Genomic DNA, 20,728 nt, shown 5'->3' with positions numbered 1-20,728 from the left:
CATATCTTCCTAACAATAAATTAGAACAGAAAAAACAATAGCATTGGAGTAACTTGTTATATTGGTTGGTTGGTGGTTAATTGGTTGGTAAGAGTGGTACATCACATGACATATTTTAAAAAACGTATTTCATATTCATCACCTTTGCACTTGACATCAATCGGCTTGTGACCAGCAACTGGATTAAAAACTTTCTCAGTATCCACGGCCAAATGTGGATTGCATCCTTTGTGCGTATTTTCCAAGAAAGAAAACCGTGAAGATGGTCACTTTACAGTTGTCGATGTTCGTCTGTTCTTCTTCACGCCAACATTTTCTTGATTATTTGTGCTAGTGAGGTACATAAAACGAAAATTGCATCAATTAATATTAATGACAGTTAAAGTTTGCGATGCTTTCCGCGCAAGCAAAGACCGAGGCTTGGCCGAGGATATAACACGTGCATCTATACTATTCTCATGCGCATGCGCATAACCCGAAAAGTCGGGTTACATTGTAGTGCAGAATCCGGAAAGAAACTTCGTTCCCGACTTATCGAAGAACGTCGGAAACAGCGCGTCCTCCAGGATGTTGAAGTATGAAAACACGAACAATAGCCTCCTTCTTTTGTAATACACCCCAGAATTTCCAGAAATTCTGGTGACAAGATGTTAAATCTCCATGGGAAGTTTCGGTGCCATCCCTCAACGCTATTGTTTGTTTGTTCTTGGCAATTCTTCAGTTCTATGGAACATGTTACAAAGATCGATGCTAAATATAAGCGGTCGACGAGGTGCATTGTGCCTGAATCTGCCAATGTATCTGTTTTTAAAAATACTCCAGAAGGTCATATGCATCCCCCATTGAAGTTGTTACGAATTTCGTCGCATAGCTTATCATAACGATTGATGATGCTCTCCATTCTCTGTTTCTTAAAAATTAGGAGAAAGCACTGGTATTGCTGCATGATTAAAGGAAGTGGAGGCAAATCTCTTTCTTGGCGGTTTGCACGGATATTTTTGCGCATCGTCTCCATTGATGGCAAGTTAAAACATCAACACTTTCATATATTTTCACTGAGTTCTAAAGCTAGGATTTACTGGCTTGTATCAGTCGAGTTATCCGCTTTCCGTCTAATAGCGGATTTAATTTTTGCCACATCGCAACTAGTTTGAGACGGAGGATAAGGTATCCTCATTTGTCTGTTCAATGAAATCACTTGTCTCCGAAAGCTTTATTGAATTTCCGCGCCCGAAGGCGTAGGAAATTCTTTAAAACCGTCGTTTTTTCTTTCGGAGCATTTTTTGAGAAAAAATCGACCCTGGGATTTCACGTTTCTCTGAGAGGAGGATCTAACTAACCCTGTCCCAAATAGTCAATTGCAACGTCACAGATTTAAACTTCGTACCCAAGCTCCCTAAGTACTGGGAAGTCATCTAAATGACGTTTCAGGCCAAATTGGTATTTGTTTTCGACAAAATTTGGCACAGTTAACAAATAAAGTATGCTGAACATGATGGTGACATTAGAATTTTAATTTTTTGCCACCTTAAATGTCATTTTAGGCCAAAATTGGTCCAAAAATTAATACTACTTAATTTTCGACAAAATCTGGCACAGTTAACAAATAAAGTATGCTGAACATGATGGTGACATTAAAATTTTAATTTTTTGCCACCTTTAAATGCCATTTTAGGCCAAAATTGGTCCAAAAATTAAAGCTGCTTCATTTTCAACAAAAATTGGCAAAGTTAACAAAAAAAGTATGCTGAACATAATGGTGAACATAATGGTCACATCAAAATTTTGATTTCTTGTCAACTAAATGCCGTTTAAGACCATAAACGTTTCAATCGCAAGACTTTCAACCATGAATGGCTGTATTTTTTGTTAGCACGTTTTGTTTGCGTTTGTTGTAAGATATAATGTCACTTGTGTGCTTTATCTTCAGAGCTTCATGCACCAAACCTCTTCGAATGTTTGGCACGATAACACAACGAATAAGCAGGTTGTCATCAAATGTTTTGGTAGCGAACGGAAATTCTTAGAGCCCCCAGGGCTTCTTGTTCTGGATTTACATTGTCCTTTTCTTCTGAAAACACATTCCCACGACGCAACGCTGTTCGCTAGATTTTTTTGAAATACTTACAAATAGAAATATCCGTTTCTTATGAGTTTTCTTTGTCATTTTTCAGTAGTAGTTAAACTCCATTGTGATTGAAAACTTTACAAATTCAATCTGGCAAGTTCTTATAGCATTTTAATGAAAAGTTGTGCAGCTGTAAACAACTTGACGGGTGACGCAGAAAAATCTCCTATTTGCATAATAGACAAAATCGTCACTTGAACAGCTGTTAAGGGTCTGTGGTTTAGAGAAACAAGAATAGTGAACAGCACATAAAAAAAGTTAATTCTGTACACTAACATAAAATATGATTTCAAAAAAGAAGACCAAATTTTCAAGCGTGTATTTACTCGAGAAACTTGTCTTTTCTTTCAGTGTGCATCAGTAATTACAACAATGTTGTCTCTTATAGAAAGTGTATTAAAATAAGTAGTGGCTCTCAAGTAACAATAATTTTTTAAATTATGACTGCCCTTGATATCCTCGGTAGTATAGTGGTAAGTATCCCCGCCTGTCACGCGGGAGACCGGGGTTCGATTCCCCGCCGGGGAGGCGTTTTGCATTGAAATGTATTTTCCTCTATGACCTCTTCTAAAAGCTAGTATAATGTATATAGATTTTTTGACGAAATAAATTTTCGCTTTAAAGCGCGAAATACATTTGAAATTTTTATTATGTCTGCAACTAGTGTTTCAAGAGTGTTTCGAAATACTTTTTTACTATTTCAAAATTAGTAAAGTATTTCAGCATATTTAAATCATAAATCGAAAGAAGAAGGTTGTTTTCATGTCAATGGCCGCTTCTTTTTTTTTGAAGAAAATTGGAATGACGCAAGCGGTCTATTTTCATGGCTGCAAAGAGAGCAGTTAGTGTATACCATACATGGTTAAATGAATTAAGAATGGAAGACGCACAAGAATATAAAACATATCTTCGTATGAACGAAGACTCATTTAAGGTTTAGTAAAGGTGAACAAACTAGCAAATCTTTATTTAGGAAGTGTTTGAAAGGATATGCCCTGGTAATTTGAGATGTAGCTGCTGGAGAATTTCATTCGTGCGCGCGTCTGACTATCATTCAGCTTTATCTCAAAAAAATCCACAAAAATCTTTAAAACGTCAAAAAAACGCGCAACTGTCTTTCGAAATGTTGAAAATTCTACAAATCAATTTGCAGAATTTTCTTGTTTTGAAAAGCCTGTAAAAATTTCACACCATATATTTCTGAAATGAAATTTTCAGACAGTCTCAAAATTAAAATTTCAAGTGTATATCCGTCCTTACTGTTTCCGTTTCATATTTAATTTCTCGAAAGTATGAAAAAATCATGTCAGAAGTGGGATTCGAACCCACGCCCACATTCGTGGACCAGAATTCTCCTTTTCAGGAAAGATGTTTGATCTTGAGTCTGGCGCCTTAGACCGCTCGGCCATCCTGACATAACATGTTACCTCGATTTGTCATTATTATTCAAGACACTTTTTTTAAAAATTATTAATGATTGTTTTATTATATATTTGATCATTTTACTTAATTTAAGAAGAAATTAATTATCTTGCTGTAGAACTTTGAATTTAATAAAGTGCTAGTTTTGGGCTTCGTCGCCCGAATATGGATAGTGGTCAGTTCATCTGACATCAAACGTGGTTCTCACGCTTGAACGCTTGAAGAAAATCTTAGACCAGAAAAAAGGGAATAAGCAGGTTAAAATTGACGAGTACAAGTTCAAATTGAATCAATTGAACAAGAAAAAAGATCAGTTATAAAATAAGCATTCCCTGCTATTTTTTTCCGTTTTTGATAAAGATTTTTCTAATCATCGAAAGTTTAGAATTAGTAGATTTTGTATAAAGTATAATATACATAGAGCTTTTTGATTTTGTTGTAAAAGTAAGAATAATCTCCTCAATTCTCCTTGCTGATTCTCGAAATTGTCCTCAAATTTTACTAAATTTCTCATCTATTCTCCTCGATTGTGAGTTTTAAAATGTTGTGGGAACCCTGATAATGTATGGGTTTGTCTCCAGAATAAAATTAGTGGCATCTGACATAAAATCTGACTTCAAATCTGTGAAATTATCAAAGCTAGCCTGGTGTGATGCCAACAATAGATGATTGTTAATCGCTGAATGTTGGTTACCAGAGATTCTTTTGCTTGTAAGATGGAATATTCCAAGGTTTTAACAATATAAGATGCATAGGATGCTACATAAGATGCTACATATACAACACCAGAAAAAACGAAACCTGGCAGACAACCTCCACGAAGATTAAAAAGCAACCTGTAAGGAACAACTGGGAAGGGTTTAGAGAACACTTTCCTAAGACGGGATCTAGCCTGTAATGAAACTGTTTCTAAGTATAGTAATATGACCAATGCCTTCTTCTTAGGCGAATTGACTTTAAATCTGCAAAATCCGCGAAAATTTGTATCCCTAAAGGAAACCCGAGGTATAAAATGATTAGTTATGAGTTTCGTTAGCAAAAATTAAGAGGCCTGGGAGGAGCAAACAAGTGCGATTTTGGCAATAAAAATTATGTTAATCAATTAACCTTTATAATATCTATGTATTGATAAAGTTTGCATGCACACTCCTTAACAGGTCTAAAATTATTGATGAAAGAAAATGTCTAAATTTGCTATTACTGAAATATGACATCATAATTCATGCAGCATAATTAAATCTGAAATTCTTTAAATGTGAATATCTTGAGAACGAAAAGAGCTTTTAAGTTAAGACTTGTTAAGCTCTATAATATAAGAGCAACATCATTTTATACCTCGGGTTACCCTTAAATTAGTTTCTTGTTTAATTAAGCTATGAGAGTTTATCCATGAAAAGTCTGTTTTTCATTAACCCAGATTGTTACCTCATGACATTTCAACTGGAAGAATGCACTTATATTCTAGTAGGTTAAAAAAACAGGACAGATATTTTATTATATAATTTTTTATTAAATAGTTTAACTCGTTAGGATCCAATTTTAGCAAAAAAAGGTTATATGTACTTGATGATGCAAAACAAAATTATGATATTACTACCATGTTAATTTTTTTGATGTTCCCTCTTTGTTACATTTGGTATCAGAAACCAGGCCTAATCAGCCAGACCTGTTTCAATAAAATGATTGTTTTTCATATTTGTGAGTAAGAATTAGCAATTTATTTTGTGAAATGTATTTTGACCATTGCCGTCCTTATCAGTAAAAATATAATTCACTTTAGCATTAATGAGTACACTGTATTACGTTTTTAGGTTGATAAACATGACTGAAACAGCACCAAATAAACCATTGTTTCGTGACATAAATGCTGATGACGATGATCCTGAAATAACTGAAATGGAAAGTCTATGTATGCAGTGTCATGAAAGTGTAAGTCTAGTAATTTTACTTTTACTTTTTTATATTTTAACAGGTACTAATTAAAGAGTTTTGGACCTTAACGTTTCGACCGTTTTACATTTCTTTAATTCTCTTGTCTGTGACATGATTAAGACTTGCTATTTTTAAAACAACTTTTTTTTAAACAATAGAATGAAGAAGTGTCACTATCGCTATAATAATAGCTGTCGTCTGTGTGTTTGTCTGTCTGTTACAAAAGCATGAAATGTGATACATTACATAAAGGACGGGTCCACGAGTTGACAACTAGTTCTTATCATAATTTTCTTTTTCTTTTTTTCTCAGGGAACTACACGTTTACTTTTAACCAAGATTCCATACTTCAAAGAAATTATTATCATGTCATTTGAATGTCCACACTGCCATTTTAGAGATAATGAAGTCAAACCAGGTTCTGTCATCCAGGAAAAAGGAGTTAGATTTACCTTAAAAGTGAATGATAAATCAGTATGTTCTTTTTGTTTTCTGTTTTCACGAATGCTTGAGATTGTATTTATAACCTGATTTAATTTTTTTTAAAAACTATTACAATGTTATACATTATACCTTTGTAAATTATTCATTTCAGATTATGAACAGACAAATTGTCAAGCAGGGATCAGCACTATTTAAAATTGTTGAGTTGGACTTTGTAGCATCAGCATTTGAGACAAAAGGAGGTAATGTACTAAAGTGTCATGAAAACTGAAAAACATGCTAATTTGCAATATTAATTTTTATAATTTTTTTTAGTTTTAACTACACTTGAAGGAATATTAGATACAGCTGTTACAGGCTTGCAACAGGATCAACCAGTTAGAAAAGTTGGTTTTATTTTTATTCAATTTTTTTATATTTTACTGGTCAAGTATGCAGCCTGTTTTTATGCCCCCCCCCCCAAAAAAAAAAAAAAAAAAAAAAACATTTAACCACGCACGAAAACGAAACTTTCCAAAGGACTGATTAAAAAATAAATCCAACTGTTTGAGAATTTGCAATGCAATCACTTCCAGTAAAAAGAAGGTTTTTCTTTCATACTATTGCCACTGTCAAAAAATTTTATAACTGTAATCCCTAACCTCTGCGTTTGTACTGATGAAACTACTGAGCCACAGGCTGCCTACTGAAGTCCATTTAATATTATATTTCAATTGTACTCTAGATAATGCATCCAGATGTTGCTGAAAAGATTGACAAAATTATTGAGAAACTTGAAAAGTATAAAACTGGAGAATTTCCTTTCACATTCATACTTGAAGACACATCAGGAAATAGTTTTATAGAAAATCCATGTGCACCACTGCAGGATCCTAATTTACTCATAGAATATTTCGAGCGAACAAAGGAGCAAGATGAGAAACTTGGGCTTCAAGCAATAGAAGAAGAACCTGAACAAAAAGAGAAGGAAAACAAGAATGAAGAAGGTAAAGTACTTTACAAAAAAAAAGAGATAGAGTGAAGCATTCTCGTGATTATCATCTCCTGTTATTTTCCACACTCACTCAGTAAATTACCAGAACATTTGATGCCTATACAGCCTTTTAAATTCAGTTTCTTTTAAATCAAAAAAATTGCTATCATGAAATGTCACTAGCTTGCTTCTCCTTGGCAAATGTGTATTTACGTCGGCGACTGTGTATCAGAACTTTTTTTTCAATTCCATGATTTCCCACAAAAGCCACAGTTGAAATTAGCACACAAGCAACTGTTGAATTTTTAGCACACAAACAACAGTTCAATTCAAACAGAAAACAAGATTAAAACGTTTTTAAATCCAAATTACCATCGACTAACAACTTAAATATTGACAAAAGTTTGCCAACTTGAATCAAGAATTTCAGTTACCACGTCAAAAAATGTCAATGTGAAATTGTGAAAAAGGCTCGTTTTGTGAGGTTTATTACATAGTCACTTAGATCTCTATATTTTGTGTATTGTATTTTTTTATTTTTATCATTTTGTTTTAGAGAGCGATACCAAAATAAAAGACGAGGTATGATGTAATTATTTTATATTGGTTTATAATATGTAGGACCATATATTTATACCAGGAAATACTGAAATTTTGTCAATGTTGACAATGTTGATAAAAATACTTTATCCCTAATAAACCTCCAAAGAAATTAATTGTTATTTTTAATAGGTGTGTACAGTATAACTTTTTTTGTCCAAGTTTTCTAAGATAAAGGTGAGTAGTGAAACTACTGTTGAGACCTCCTTGGATTTACTAATGAAATGATGTTTATTTTTGGATGAGAAATTTAAGGAGCCACTTTCCATGTATTTTTTGTTTTTCTTATTGTTGTTGGTTTTGTATTATAAATATAATTTAAATTTAACTCGTTATTATTAATCAATGTAGGTATTGGAGTTTCCTACAAATTGCTCAGCTTGTCAGTCACCAACAATGACGAAAATGAAAGTATTACGTATCTTTTTATTTTTTAAAAATAAAACACACAAACACTTGCGTAAAATGAAGCCAAAACGTAATTTTATGTGTATGTTCCTCACCACCAACAAATCCTAACCACCACAGGCAAATCCTCCCTACAGGCAAATCATCCTTTTTCCTGTAAAGCATACCTATAAAGTGTAATGTGAAAGTAAAACAGTTGTTCATAGCTACAAACTTGCAATCCAAGCTTGCATGTTTAAACATTGGCAAGTGTTTACCTTGTTTTTAAGTTGTCCAAGGACACAAGTCTCGGTGTGGCCTTTATTAACTATTATCTTTAATTTAAGTATGCAAAATCTTTAACATATTTCCAATCAGAGATTCCGTACTTTAAAGAGATAATAATAATGGCAAGTAGCTGTGATGTGTGTGGCCAAAAAAGCAATGAAATTAAATCTGGAGGTTAGTACTCAGTGTTTTAATCTTTATTACGATATCTGATACCCTTTAATTGATTCCTAATGTTTACTTAACTGTTAAAAAATTCAACATTGCAATTGATATTTCTCTTGTAGGTGCTACCGAACCCTTAGGTTCTAAAATTACATTTAAAATGACAGAGACTACAGATCTTTCAAGAGATGTGTTGGCAGTAAGTTAGTTTTCGTTGAATTTCACTGTCGCATGATAAGTTCCTTTTGATTTTACCTTTTTTTTTGACATTTTAATAAGTTTTTCATTTTTCTTTGACATTTTAAAGGCCATTTTCCACCTTCCGGAATTATCCGCGTAACAAACATTCTTTTTGGGCACATGCACATTACAATTTTAAGGGAAGAAAATACGTGTCAAAAAAGATTTCACTTTACTTTTTTCTGCTGTGTTGTTTTGCGGAAAATTTGTGTTTCTAGGAACCAATCGAATATCTTTTTTTTTTTCATATCATAAAACATTTTTTCGGAGAAACTTAGTTGAAGAGGCTATAAAGCGACTTAAGTAAGATATCCCATTGGTGATGCCCACCATCCTTGCACGTTTGAAATAACATTGAGTAAAAAGCAAACCATCCAGAAGGTTAACGTACAAGAAATAATATTAACATTGAATTTAAAAGAAAATAACTAGCTAGCTAGGTTTTTTTTTAGTTATAATTGGGGCTCAGTATGATATTTAAGATGATTTAAGATGTTCTTTTTGTCTTCATTTTAAACTTCTTCCCCGGTCCAATAAATTTATTTATTTTCATTCCGCGAGCGTTTTTCGTGGAATTGAAAGCAGTCTGAAAGTTTGCCAGTTTGTTACATACATTAGTCTTCTTCTGGCGTAATTTTCATCAATTTTTTTCTTTAGTCACAAACTTGCACTATCCGAATACCAGAGCTAGATATTGACATAAATCATTCGAGTATGGGTGGAAAATTTACGACGTTAGAAGGTCTTTTTTTAAACATGAAAGAACAGGTAATCGCTTTTATTGTTATTGTTGTTTACGTTAAACATGGTAGAAAAGCAGCTGCAACGAAGAATAAAATAAAACAAAAATATTAATAAGCCCGGTTTGTTTATAAATAAGAAAAAAATTGAAAAGGTGTTAGTTTGTTTATTTGTTTGTTGTTCGGTCGAGCTGTTTTTGTTTCAGTTTAACTCTAGTTCGGTTTTTGTGCAACTGTTGCCTAATTAACAGTCAAACATTAAAAAACTATTTCTTTAAGGTCGCTTGCCATTAGAGTCAGTAATTATTGTGCAACATGTTTTCCAATAAAGTCGTACGATTGATTTTTATCAATTTTTATCTTAATAATGTAAACCGACGTTTATGTGGTATGCACAACTGCGTGAACCTGTCACATGAAAGCATGGCTGAGCCTCCCCACCCAAGGCTTCTGCAGTGAACACTGAGTAGCATAAGGGTTCATAATTTATTTATTTATTTTCACGTTTAGCTTGGACAAATATTTCCATTTGCAATGGGTGATAGCGCGCCTGAAAATAATCAAATTAAAAATACAATTAACAAGTTAGATAAGGTATGTTATGCTTAGTTATTAAAAGTTTATAAATATTAGCAGAAAGTATTTTCGCGGAGAAGGACTCAAACAGCACAATTCAACGTAATAAATTATTTTTATTGAGGACTCAAATTTATTTAATTCTTATGAAAGTTCGCTGTTTGACTGTTAAAACCTAATACTGCTTTTTTGCGATTTAAAGCTAAAAAAAAGTTAAATCTCTGAATTTTATTCCTTTACAACGGATTGACTCGCTTATTTTTGTCTTTACAACGGATTGACTCGCTTATTTTTGTCTTTACAACGGATTGACTCACTTATTTTTGTTAGGCAATAAATGGCGATTTATTTCTTACCGTGATACTTGATGATCCAGTTGGCAATTCTTATTTACAGGTAGGTTGCACGTGATTTTTGTTTTGTGTTGCTGCATACTTTACGCTATGTAATTTTATATTGCGCGAATTATTAACACGTGGATTTGATCATAAGTAAGGTAATTGATTAATCATTTCTGATGACGACAGCAGTTTTAGAAAGATTGCTTCCGTCTGCGCTAATTGAGAAAAAATATATTGATTTAATTCGTAATTTTTATTTATTTGTATTTTTTTAACTTCTAAACAAATACAGAGAAACCTTTGGTGTAAAAAACTGTTTATCTTAGCTAACATTTTTTTAATTCGCTTTGCTCAACCGGAAATAACCTTTTTTCTTCTAAACTCCAACCCCTCGTAACCAAATAAGATTGGTTGCATTTACCTATTTTCCGAAAAGAAACCATATAGAAACTGCATATTTCTAAGTTCAAGTAAGGCAGTTACGTTTTGATTTTTAAAGAAACCTTTTAAAGGGCGGGCGGGCGGGGTTTTTTTTCAACTTTTTACTGCTCTTAATCAACTTGTAAGAAGGGTAGGAGTTGTTATAAACGTTAAGACTGGAACTAGTGTGCTCTGTAACGGCACAACGAATATAACCCAAGAAAAATAAATACGAAAATAAATTAATCAATTTAGTATGTTTGTGGCAAAAAAGGTGCCCTCCTTCTATATTCAAATTTTCATCAATGCAAATGGTGCAATGTTTTTTTTTATATTTTTGCCACAAACAAGTTCACCCCCATATTGTGTTATGTTCCGAATTTTGGTATTTTAGAACACATGGGCGCCTGATGCCGATCCAAATCTAACAATCGAAAAATACGAAAGAACAGAAGAACAAAATGCAGAATTTGGCATTTCCGACATGCGCACTGAAAATTATATATGACACACATTCTAAAAATAAATGTATTTCTTTTTATAACTTTTTCTTTTTATAAATAACCTTTCCTTGCCTAACAAAATGCCGCGTCGCGTGGGATAAAAATAGTTGTTAACATTTCTGAATTTAATGTCACTATCGAGGTTGACAACCTTTGATGTTCACCTTTTTTTCAGTTATTTTGTGAAGCGAAGTGTTCGGCTTCTGCGAGGAAAAAAATTCGTTGCTTACATTTTCTTGCTTTTGGTTAGTGGTGGTACGCACAATATTGAGGTGTAGATGACACCTTCAGTTAATTAATTAATTGAAAAGTTAATTAAGCGAAAATTAATTTTACAAATTTTATATTTTTTGAAAAAAATATGTCTGCAAATCTGCGAAATTACTAGAAATGATTTATTCTCTAATATTAATCTTTTCTCATACTTTTAAATAAAAGTGCTTCTTCACGAGCTTTTATAATTAAGTTTTTTTGTTTTGTTTTTATTTAAAATTACGTAAATATCTCTGCAACCCATTGCTGATTCCATTAGTTGCTTTACTTTCCTCGCCTTTTCTCGTTGGCAATGCCAATATTCAGGGAATTTTGTAAGAAAAGTACCCACGATTTTTTCTTATTTTGGCTGACCGTACAATCATTTAACTATGCTCTCGTGGCTTTGTATCTTCGCAAATTATCGGACATGGGCCTTTTCCCGAAAATTCAGATGGAGATTGTAATGCTCGTATCAACAACATTCGTCCTGAGGTGATATTAGATGAAAAAAGAAACTGAAGAATTTCAACGCGTAATTTGTAAAAAGAAATGCGTGGTTTCTATGCATGAAATTTATATATAGCTGTATTCATTGAGCTAAGAATGATTACAAGCATAATATACAGAAATGCTTCAGATGAGGTGCAAGACAAGGTCTGTTGTTGATGAACTGAATGGTAATACTAAGAAATTTCATGCAGATTAGTATTCCTTGTTTGTTTAAAATCTGTTGTTGGATACGTTTAGAAATGAAACTGTTTGAGATGGTGAATATACGGAACTCCTTCAAGAAACAGAGCAACCAAAAATTAACAATGTGCGCCAACCATGTTGCAAGTATACTCAAAGTATTACACCAGAAGTTCAAATGATGGGGGTAATAATAAGCTAAAGGCTGAACAATGGACCATCGCTGGCCTTCATCTTTTTTTCTACGGGACAGATTCTTAATTTAAGCAGTTGTGACCACGTATTAAAAATGGTGTCGTGTTAGAGGTGTTCGAAATGTAGTTTATAAACATCAATTATCAAACGTAGAATGAATTTATCTTATTGTAATTAAGGGATAAATTAATTTAATTTATACATAAGAACAAAACTATATGGTACTTGTAATGATATTTAGCTTCGGTTATGAAGTTACGCTTGTTATTACTAGTACGAAGTACTCAACATTTTTATTGTGTTGGATAGGTTTTAGAAACCTGCTCATTTTTTTTTACTTTCTGGTAATGACTGGTATTTTTTGCAGTTTTGCCATTCGCAAAAGTTTCTTACTCCTAAATGTTATACACTTTATTTAATAAACATTATTTACCTACTTAAAAAAACGTCCCCAAAAATTGTTTAGTCATTATTTATTTGGGTAAGTTTAGTACGAAAATGGTTTATTTTCAAAGTATTTATTTCATTTACTATTATTTTTTACTTATTCCCCCTAAACAAATTCTTAAGCAAATAAAATTTTGGTAATTTTAGGCGCGACTGTTTAAATGTAGCCTTGTTTATAAAAAAGGTTTATAGACTGATGATGATCTACTTTTTTAAGAAAAGATTTTTCCAGTTTCTTGCACTGATTAAAAGTGCGTTGTCTGATAAAGCAGAAAACAGAGGATGTTGAAGTTCCTTTACATTTACAATAACACACTGTCATCTTTACAAACATTGTTATCAATCATTGTTATCATTCGATCAGTTTTATTGACCATGATCAATAATGACCATTAAAAATAATCGTGTATACCATAGAGATATAGTAATATGAGATAAAATTATAAGATATAATAATCTCTATGTGTATACGCGACAAAATGGTAAAATTTACCCTTTTTCACCAATGTTCACATAAAATGAATAGTTAAGGCTGAGACACTCGCTTTTACAATCATTGTTTTTGATCAATGCAGTTAAGCATGATTAATGGTCACATACTGTAGGACCGACGAATTGAATGTGGAGGGACCAATATATTTACTAAGGATGGTCCCTTCATGGTTTGGGCCGCCTTAAAAAATGTTTGAAATTTCAGATCACCAAGTTTATTTTGTTGACTAAAATATTGTTTTTGAAGTCGACTCTGGAGATGTATGCTTTGGATAACTTTATTTGAATCTTTACTTAAATTAACTTACATTTTTATATCGTGTCTCCATTTGGTTTATACTTGTGAAGGTAAAATAATGGTCGCAGATGTCAAAGTTCATTTTTTTACATTAATTCTTTACGATGAACTTTGTTCAAAATGGTTTCTTCATTTCTCACATCAGGAACTATCTAGGACTGAATAGGTTTTATGCTGTTTGTTCTAAAGAAAATTTATAGAATAAATGAACAATTAAGAAGATGTTATTTAAAGTAGTATGTCGCAGATGGTCAGTTGACGATAATAATTTGGGAAACATGTTGGTAGCTACTTGTTGAGAAAGATTAAAATTAAGATAAGTGATATGCCACCGAATATTTTGCTTTTTGTTTATCGTTCTTATTGTTTCCATTGTTTGTTTATTTCCTATTGCTTGTTTGTTTGTTTGTTTGTTTGTTTGTTTGTTTGTTTGTTTGTTTGTTTGTTTCCCATCCTGTAACTCTGTATGAAAAGTAGGACACTAAAAAATGTGCGTTAAAAGCTTAGGAAGTTAAAATTGACTTTTATTATGTGTTTCTGCACGCATGTGCAGAAGCAATTCGCAAGAATAGTCCAAGAGCAATCGGCGTCAGAGAGCAATATGAAATACTAGTCCATGGCCCGTGGAAAAATCCACGGGTTAGCCCGTTCTTTTTATACCGCATTGCGTGCGTCTCCCTACTTGCTCTACCATTTTGCGTGACAGACATACAGACGTATACGAGTACTATAAAATACATTGTTCGTCGAAGGAATCTAGTTTTTGGTCCTAATTACTGCATATTTAATTGGACAACATGACAACATTTTCTTCTAATGCAATTGTTCACAAAGCAAGTGTTTTTAGATAAACATTTCACCATGATGTGATTTCTTCTAAAGCAGTTGTAAAAGAGCTTTATTCGTTTACTTTATGAGATTTTTTTATAAGGTCTCAGGTTTTGGTCCCTTTCACATTACCAGAAGTGGCAATTATCTTTCCAGAAATAGCATTTTGTCATTACGGTGACAAAACCAGAAATCTGATGATGTCAGTAACAACGAATTTGTCAGTTTATCAGGACACAGTAAAAATCAGTAATTACAAAAGAGGTGCAGACGAATGCCGTGGTGACAAAAAGAAAACACAGAAGACAGCCGTAACAACAACAAATGCGTTCTTGAAGTGCTATAAATAATTTATGATAATACTCGCTTTAACCGGATTTGTTTTGTGTACAATATTCTCAATGCTAGTTTACGATATTCATATATCTTACGATTACAAATTATAATATGCTCTACGCACTGTAACCTGCATACTTACCACAATATAACATTTTGCGCATAGTGATCCATATTACGTCATTCATTGGTGTCACACATGAGTTACTTCTTAATTAAGTTTCTTGCGTGTTGGCCCAAACAAACAGTCAAGGATGCATTTTAATTCAGTTGGGATTAGTTATGCTGATAATGTGACATATTCAGGCAATTTTAAGAGAAATTTAGGAAATAATGTACCCGATTTTGACGATTTTTTTTTTTTAAATTCGCGAAATTAAACCATTGTAATAAATCATTAAAGAGCTAGTTCATTCACAAAAAGAAATCCATGTATGTATTTTTTTTTTTTTAATTTAATAAGTAAAATCAAAAGAACCACGATTCTCATTAAAACTTAGAGATGAAACCAATCAAATTTCTTTAACACCTTTTATATCTTTACATTTAACACCTTATTGTTTAAGATTTTTAAAGTAAAGAACCCATGATAGTCTCCTCCCTTGGCTCCTTTGTACGTGATATCAAAAAAGGTGAAAAGCAGACCACGAAAAAATCAAATCATTGGTAAAAGTATGATTCAAGAAAATAAATGCACGCTAAATATAAAAAAATGACCCGCAAAAATAAAATCAAAGTGTAAATTCCTCTTCTTAGGGTGGTACGTTTTCTTCCTTTAGTATGCACCAGGGTTTTGCTGATTGCATCAGAAAAAATGGTAAACACAATTGACTAACTATTGACGTAAAACCAGTGATCGCAGAACATATACATCTAAATATTATATAAGAAATTAAAAATGTATTGTATGAAAAGTTATTAAAAATGCAAAGCGGCGTGACGATATATGAGACAGCCATTCATGGCAATGTTTCCGTGTTATTTGGCAACGTTGTGAACAGGTGTCAGAACGCGTAGAATAAATAATTTTTATTGATAAACTATGATGCTCTGTTTTTAATCGACTCGATACTTCGCACACAAAAATATTCTATACGCAACTTGACTGTTGATCTGATACTCGACTGGATTATTAACATTGTTAGAGGTGTATTTTAAAAACTGCAGCTCAACCAGAATTCCTTGCGCATAATACTAGAATCGCTTAAAAATCTATGTATTTTAATTTTTTATTTCCTTAGAAACACAATAGAATACCTAATTTCGTGATTAGACTGTGAAGCGAGCCAGGGTCGTTCGGTTGGATAATGTTTTTGTTTTAAGAAATAATGAAAACAAAACAAAATAAGAAGCGAAAACGTAAACGAAACTGTACGTCATATCTGGGAAAGTGCTTGTTATATGGAACAAGAAGACCAAAGTTATAAAATACATGCTCACGAAATAAACGTGTAAGGAACCTTATAGTAACGTTCGCTGAATTTCTTCTTCACAAATATCTCTGCTCAACAACAGATGAAAAAAAACTTATAATGAAATATTTAAATACTAGTATTTAGTCCCGTGGAAAAATCCACTATAGATACCACATAAAAAAACAGCGAAAATTAACCATAAAATTCATTGTTCTTTCCGTGAAAACGTTTTGTTGTTAATTCCATTCAAGCGGGAATAAATAAATCCAATATGTTTTTCATAAACAATAGACACGTGCTGAAGGGAATAATAAGAATTTAATTACCCGTGACTTGTGTAATAAAGTTTACATTATTACACAAAGGTTTTTATGAGAACAATAAAGTAAATTAACCGTGACTTTTTTAAACTAAAAATTTTAAATCAATTTGAAAAAGCACACAAAAGACAATAAATAATAAAAGTTTGCAAAGGTGACATGTTACCGCGGCTGTTTCTTTAGAAAAACAACACATCCACTTTGCCTGTTACAGACACACGGAACTGGCGTATTATTATATAGATTTAAATAAATTCATTCAAAATTTTTGTCAGTTTAATGTTAAGATTATTTTCTCTTTACCAACTGATGTAATAGAATTATTTTCTGTTTTTGCTCTATTTTTTTGCTATTTTTGCTTATTTTTTCTTATTTTCGTGTTCACAGCTTCTCCAGTTTCGGCATGATAACTTTAATTAATTTCCCAGGACTAACAACAATCTCGTTCCTAAGAATTCTCCCTCTAATATGTAACTAGCGAAAGAAGTAGAGCCAGCACGCATATCGAAAAATGAAAAATACTTAGGGGACGGGATTGGGACTTACAAAAATGTTTTAGTATAGCGTCCCACCTATTGGGTAATGGTAATTCATCAGCAATATAGTAGAAAAACAGAGGTTGTTTTTATAACATTGAAATTATTTAAATAATGTTTCTAAAATAAAGCTTTTACATACTTTCTTAGGTTCCTTTTCTTGTGAGTTAAAAACTTTGGAACATTCTTTGGAACTGTTAGCTAATGACTCATCTTGTATATTGTATTTATATAATTAAAAGTGATCTAGTAAACCTGTTTCTCTCCATCGCTTGTAATTGAAAATCATAAAGCAGTAACGTAGTGCTAATTTCATTTTTAGTTGGCATTTCAAACTCTTATTTTTAGGTCCTCGCTCAACATGGATGCGCAAGATTTTGTGTTGATTGTTGGATTTAGTTGCGTATTCTTTTTCGGTGTAATTGGCAACTCGATGGTTTGTTTTGTTTTTCACAGGAAGAAACGGAATAGAGATATATATGAACTAGAGGGGCAGGAAAGACACAATTTTGAACGTTTGATTTTTTCCTTGGCAATTGTGGATTTAATATCAAGTATTATTAATCCAAGTGTCTTCACATACTGGCAGATAACGCATTACGAAGCATGGCATTTTGGGAGGTTTTTGTGCAAATTGATACCAAGTTTAAATGCTATTTCCATAAACATTTCCATTGGCTTTATTCTACTGATTACAGTAGGTCGGTGCCGTAGTATTTGTTCTCCGTTTAAAACACCGTTTACGTCAAAGCAAACTTGTTTGTTTTCGGTCACGGTGTGTTTGCTGTCTGTTTTATTAGAAACACCGTATGCTATTCAAACAGATTTGATGCCACTTTCAACAGCTAAATATTTATGCCCTATGACGTCATACACTCAGTTCCAGCGTGCTAACTCACATCGTTTTCTCACGGACCCTACCCATAATTCTTTAAAACTAAAAAATGCATCACCAGTAAAAATATTCGATTTTAAAGTGTACAAGACATGCAATGACGTGTATAAAAACAATATCTCAGTAGATACAGCTAGGACAAATCCATATTACATAGAATCGTACAAAAGCAAGGTCCTAAACCAAAATTTCATTAATATCTCAAAAAACTGTCGCCTTCATTGCTCGCACTATTCAGTGACGTGTTACGCTGACAAGAATTTGATTTACACAAAAACGGAATTCAGTTTGACAATTGTTCGGGATTTGACATTTTTTTTAGCTCTTTTTATTTCCAATTATCTAATATATAGAGAATTAAACAAAAAAACAACCAAAGTTCCATTGTATACAATTCAAGAACAGAAAAAAATTCTAACGCTTCTTATAAGTATGGCGTGTGTGTTCACGCTTTTCGTGTTCCCAAAAGATATATTCTATTTGATCTACACTGGTTGTTATATCTATGGTTGGAACATGCCACTTGGTGTGGCAACAACTATAAACAGTTATTTGAAGTTGCTTCAAGTCTTCAACAGTGTTTGCAATCCATTCATATACGCGAAACTACATGCAACGTTTAAAAGAAAACTCAAATCTTATCGTCACACATTGGAGTTAAAAGTTATGTCCAAAAGAAAAAACAACGATATATTGCTACGAAAGTGTGATGAGTTACCAGTAGCAGATAAGAATATGGTACATAGATTATAATAAAAGTTTGTGGGAAATTTATGTAGAGTTTTCCATAACCGCACTGAAGCCTTCTCAATCTGGTCCCCAGGGCCTTTTTTTCTTTCTGATTGTGACTGATATGTGGAAAGCGAAAATAACAAATTGCATGTAACATCCTTTACTAAAATAAAAATATTAGCATACAGCTTATAATAAAAACCATACGAAATTTCGTCGACGTTTACCAAATGTAATAAAATTGAACAAAGAAAACTTTGTCGTTTCGAACCTACCACTTACCAAGTACTTGCATTTCTTCGTTGTCTGTAAATTCGCCTTAAGCAAATTTTACATTTTAAGGTGTGCATTTATTAAGAACAAGCGTTAAAATTAGAGGGGCATTTGTTTAAAAAATGAATAAATTTGGAACAGTTTTTGCAAGACGACAAACAACACAAAAGAAAAATGTAATATTGAATTGATGTCCATATATTAATCTTCATCCCCCTCTTGGACGACTTATATTCTCATCGCCGGTTTGCTCTATAAGTCCTAAGTCGGTTGATTTGAATGGGTTAGTTCTGAATCTATTAATAATAAATTGGGAGTGGTCCCCATGAAGGGGATCAAAATAACTGGGAAGTTTTAAAGATTCCACCCAAAAGACTGACTGCTCATCCTCTCCGACGTAACTAAGTTACATTAATCGCTAGGAAGTACGTATAGCATCGCTTTAGGATGCTTGCCACACAAGCCAATTGGGGTGAGTAGGTAGATTCGAATGGACTGACAACACTATATTTACAGTGCACTGGAGTGGAGACTCGAACCTGACTCGAATCTGATAGATAGTTCTTTCTCAAACCATTTAAATTTCCGTTACATTCTACTCCAAATACTATATTTTAATCATTAAAACCTTGAAGATTAAAATAAACAGTTGATCCAATTTTCTTTAAGTGAAACTAAGAGATAAAATCTCTTTTGGTGTATTTTATTTACATGATTTTTTCTATCAATTTGCAGGATTTGTATCATGGAATTTTCGGAATGAGCCAAAATCAAAGACGTCTAGAACCCCTCTAGAGTTATCTTATTCTTTTCTTTTTGGGATAGTGAGTGGTAATTTGTAATGTTAACTTCATCATGCATAACTGGGGAGGGGTGGGGGGAGCTATACTATAACGGGTTCGGGAAGAAGAATAAGAAAACTTCAAACCACTGGTCTTTTTGTTTCGCAGGACCCTCATTGATAACAGTTTCTATTAGGAACTGAAGAGGCTATGTTTGGTAAATAATAGTAATAATAATAATTCTTTTTTAAACTTATTCCCTCCTCTCTCACCTTCCACCTGTCAAAATATGCTTTAACTGGAAAAAAGGTTGTAAAAATTCTTTACTTGTTTACTTTGGTTACTTCTATTGTAAAACAAAATAGAACATAAAAAATATTTTAGAGTTTTTTTTTATGCTACCATTTAGAGATAATAAAAAAGATAAAATAACAGATGCGAATTAAAAACAATTTTTAAAATTTTAATTCTCAATAAGAGACTCCTCTTTTTTGTTGTCCCGTATAAACTCTAGACAGGATGGTACTACTGAACTTTTCACCCATAAATACACCTAGTTGGACATTTTCTATCGGTTTCTTTTATGGGACATTCCACTAACTCGTGAACTGAAGCACCAGCACTATAAAACGTTTCTTTCCAAGTTTCCAAGTTAGCTGGTAAATCGTCGTTTTCTTTATGAAGCTTCCTAATCTGGGCTTCTTTGCAGGTCAATTGTGTCAATAAATTTGAAATTTTATCTTCTCTTTGACAGCGTTCTTGCTCCTTCTGCACTTGCAAAAGAGATACTTCTATAGAATTCTCTGCAAGCATCTTTGCAACAGTGTTGATATCTCTTTGAAACCTTTCAACTTTCCTTTTCTTCATTTGTAAAATGTATTTTTTCTTTTGCTCAACAATACTTTCGCATTTTGATACGGTTAACTTCAGCTTCTTAAGCTCTTCGAGCTGCTTCATATCTTCTTTCTTTAGAACTGCTATCGCATTCATCAACCGATTACGTTCGTCTTCATAGGCTTTAATATTTTGTGTTGCTTCATCAAGCTGCAGTTCCAGAACTTTTCTCAGCTGCCTT

At 32.7% G+C, this 20,728-nt stretch overlaps 1 protein-coding gene and 2 non-coding genes across 3 annotated transcripts; 2 read left to right on the top strand and 1 right to left on the bottom strand.

Annotated features, from left to right (window-relative positions):
- The first annotated feature begins 2,584 nt into the window (after positions 1 to 2,584).
- On the top strand, positions 2,585 to 2,656 carry Trnad-guc (transfer RNA aspartic acid (anticodon GUC)). The gene has a single exon. It is a non-coding gene; the product is annotated as a tRNA-Asp (tRNA).
- Positions 2,657 to 3,432: 776 nt separating this feature from the next.
- Trnal-caa (transfer RNA leucine (anticodon CAA)) lies at positions 3,433 to 3,543 on the bottom strand. Its single transcript has 2 exons — positions 3,506 to 3,543; positions 3,433 to 3,478 (listed from the first exon to the last, which is right to left on the bottom strand). It is a non-coding gene; the product is annotated as a tRNA-Leu (tRNA).
- A 642-nt stretch (positions 3,544 to 4,185) lies between these two features.
- On the top strand, positions 4,186 to 11,200 carry LOC130635587 (zinc finger protein ZPR1-like). Its single transcript, XM_057444950.1, has 14 exons — positions 4,186 to 4,388; positions 5,362 to 5,479; positions 5,795 to 5,956; positions 6,078 to 6,168; positions 6,242 to 6,312; positions 6,651 to 6,912; positions 7,456 to 7,481; positions 7,851 to 7,917; positions 8,265 to 8,348; positions 8,462 to 8,538; positions 9,237 to 9,347; positions 9,830 to 9,913; positions 10,226 to 10,291; positions 11,051 to 11,200. Exons 2-14 carry the CDS (start codon positions 5,372 to 5,374, stop codon positions 11,162 to 11,164), a joined length of 1,323 nt encoding a protein of 440 aa, XP_057300933.1. The 5' UTR covers positions 4,186 to 4,388; positions 5,362 to 5,371; the 3' UTR covers positions 11,165 to 11,200.
- Positions 11,201 to 20,728: the final 9,528 nt, after the last annotated feature.

This window comes from Hydractinia symbiolongicarpus, chromosome 3 (genome assembly GCF_029227915.1).
Source record: "Hydractinia symbiolongicarpus strain clone_291-10 chromosome 3, HSymV2.1, whole genome shotgun sequence".
Taxonomy (NCBI): domain Eukaryota; kingdom Metazoa; phylum Cnidaria; class Hydrozoa; order Anthoathecata; family Hydractiniidae; genus Hydractinia; species Hydractinia symbiolongicarpus.
The sequence above is the reverse complement of the archived record's forward strand: the minus strand, read 5'-3'. Positions and strand labels throughout refer to the sequence as shown.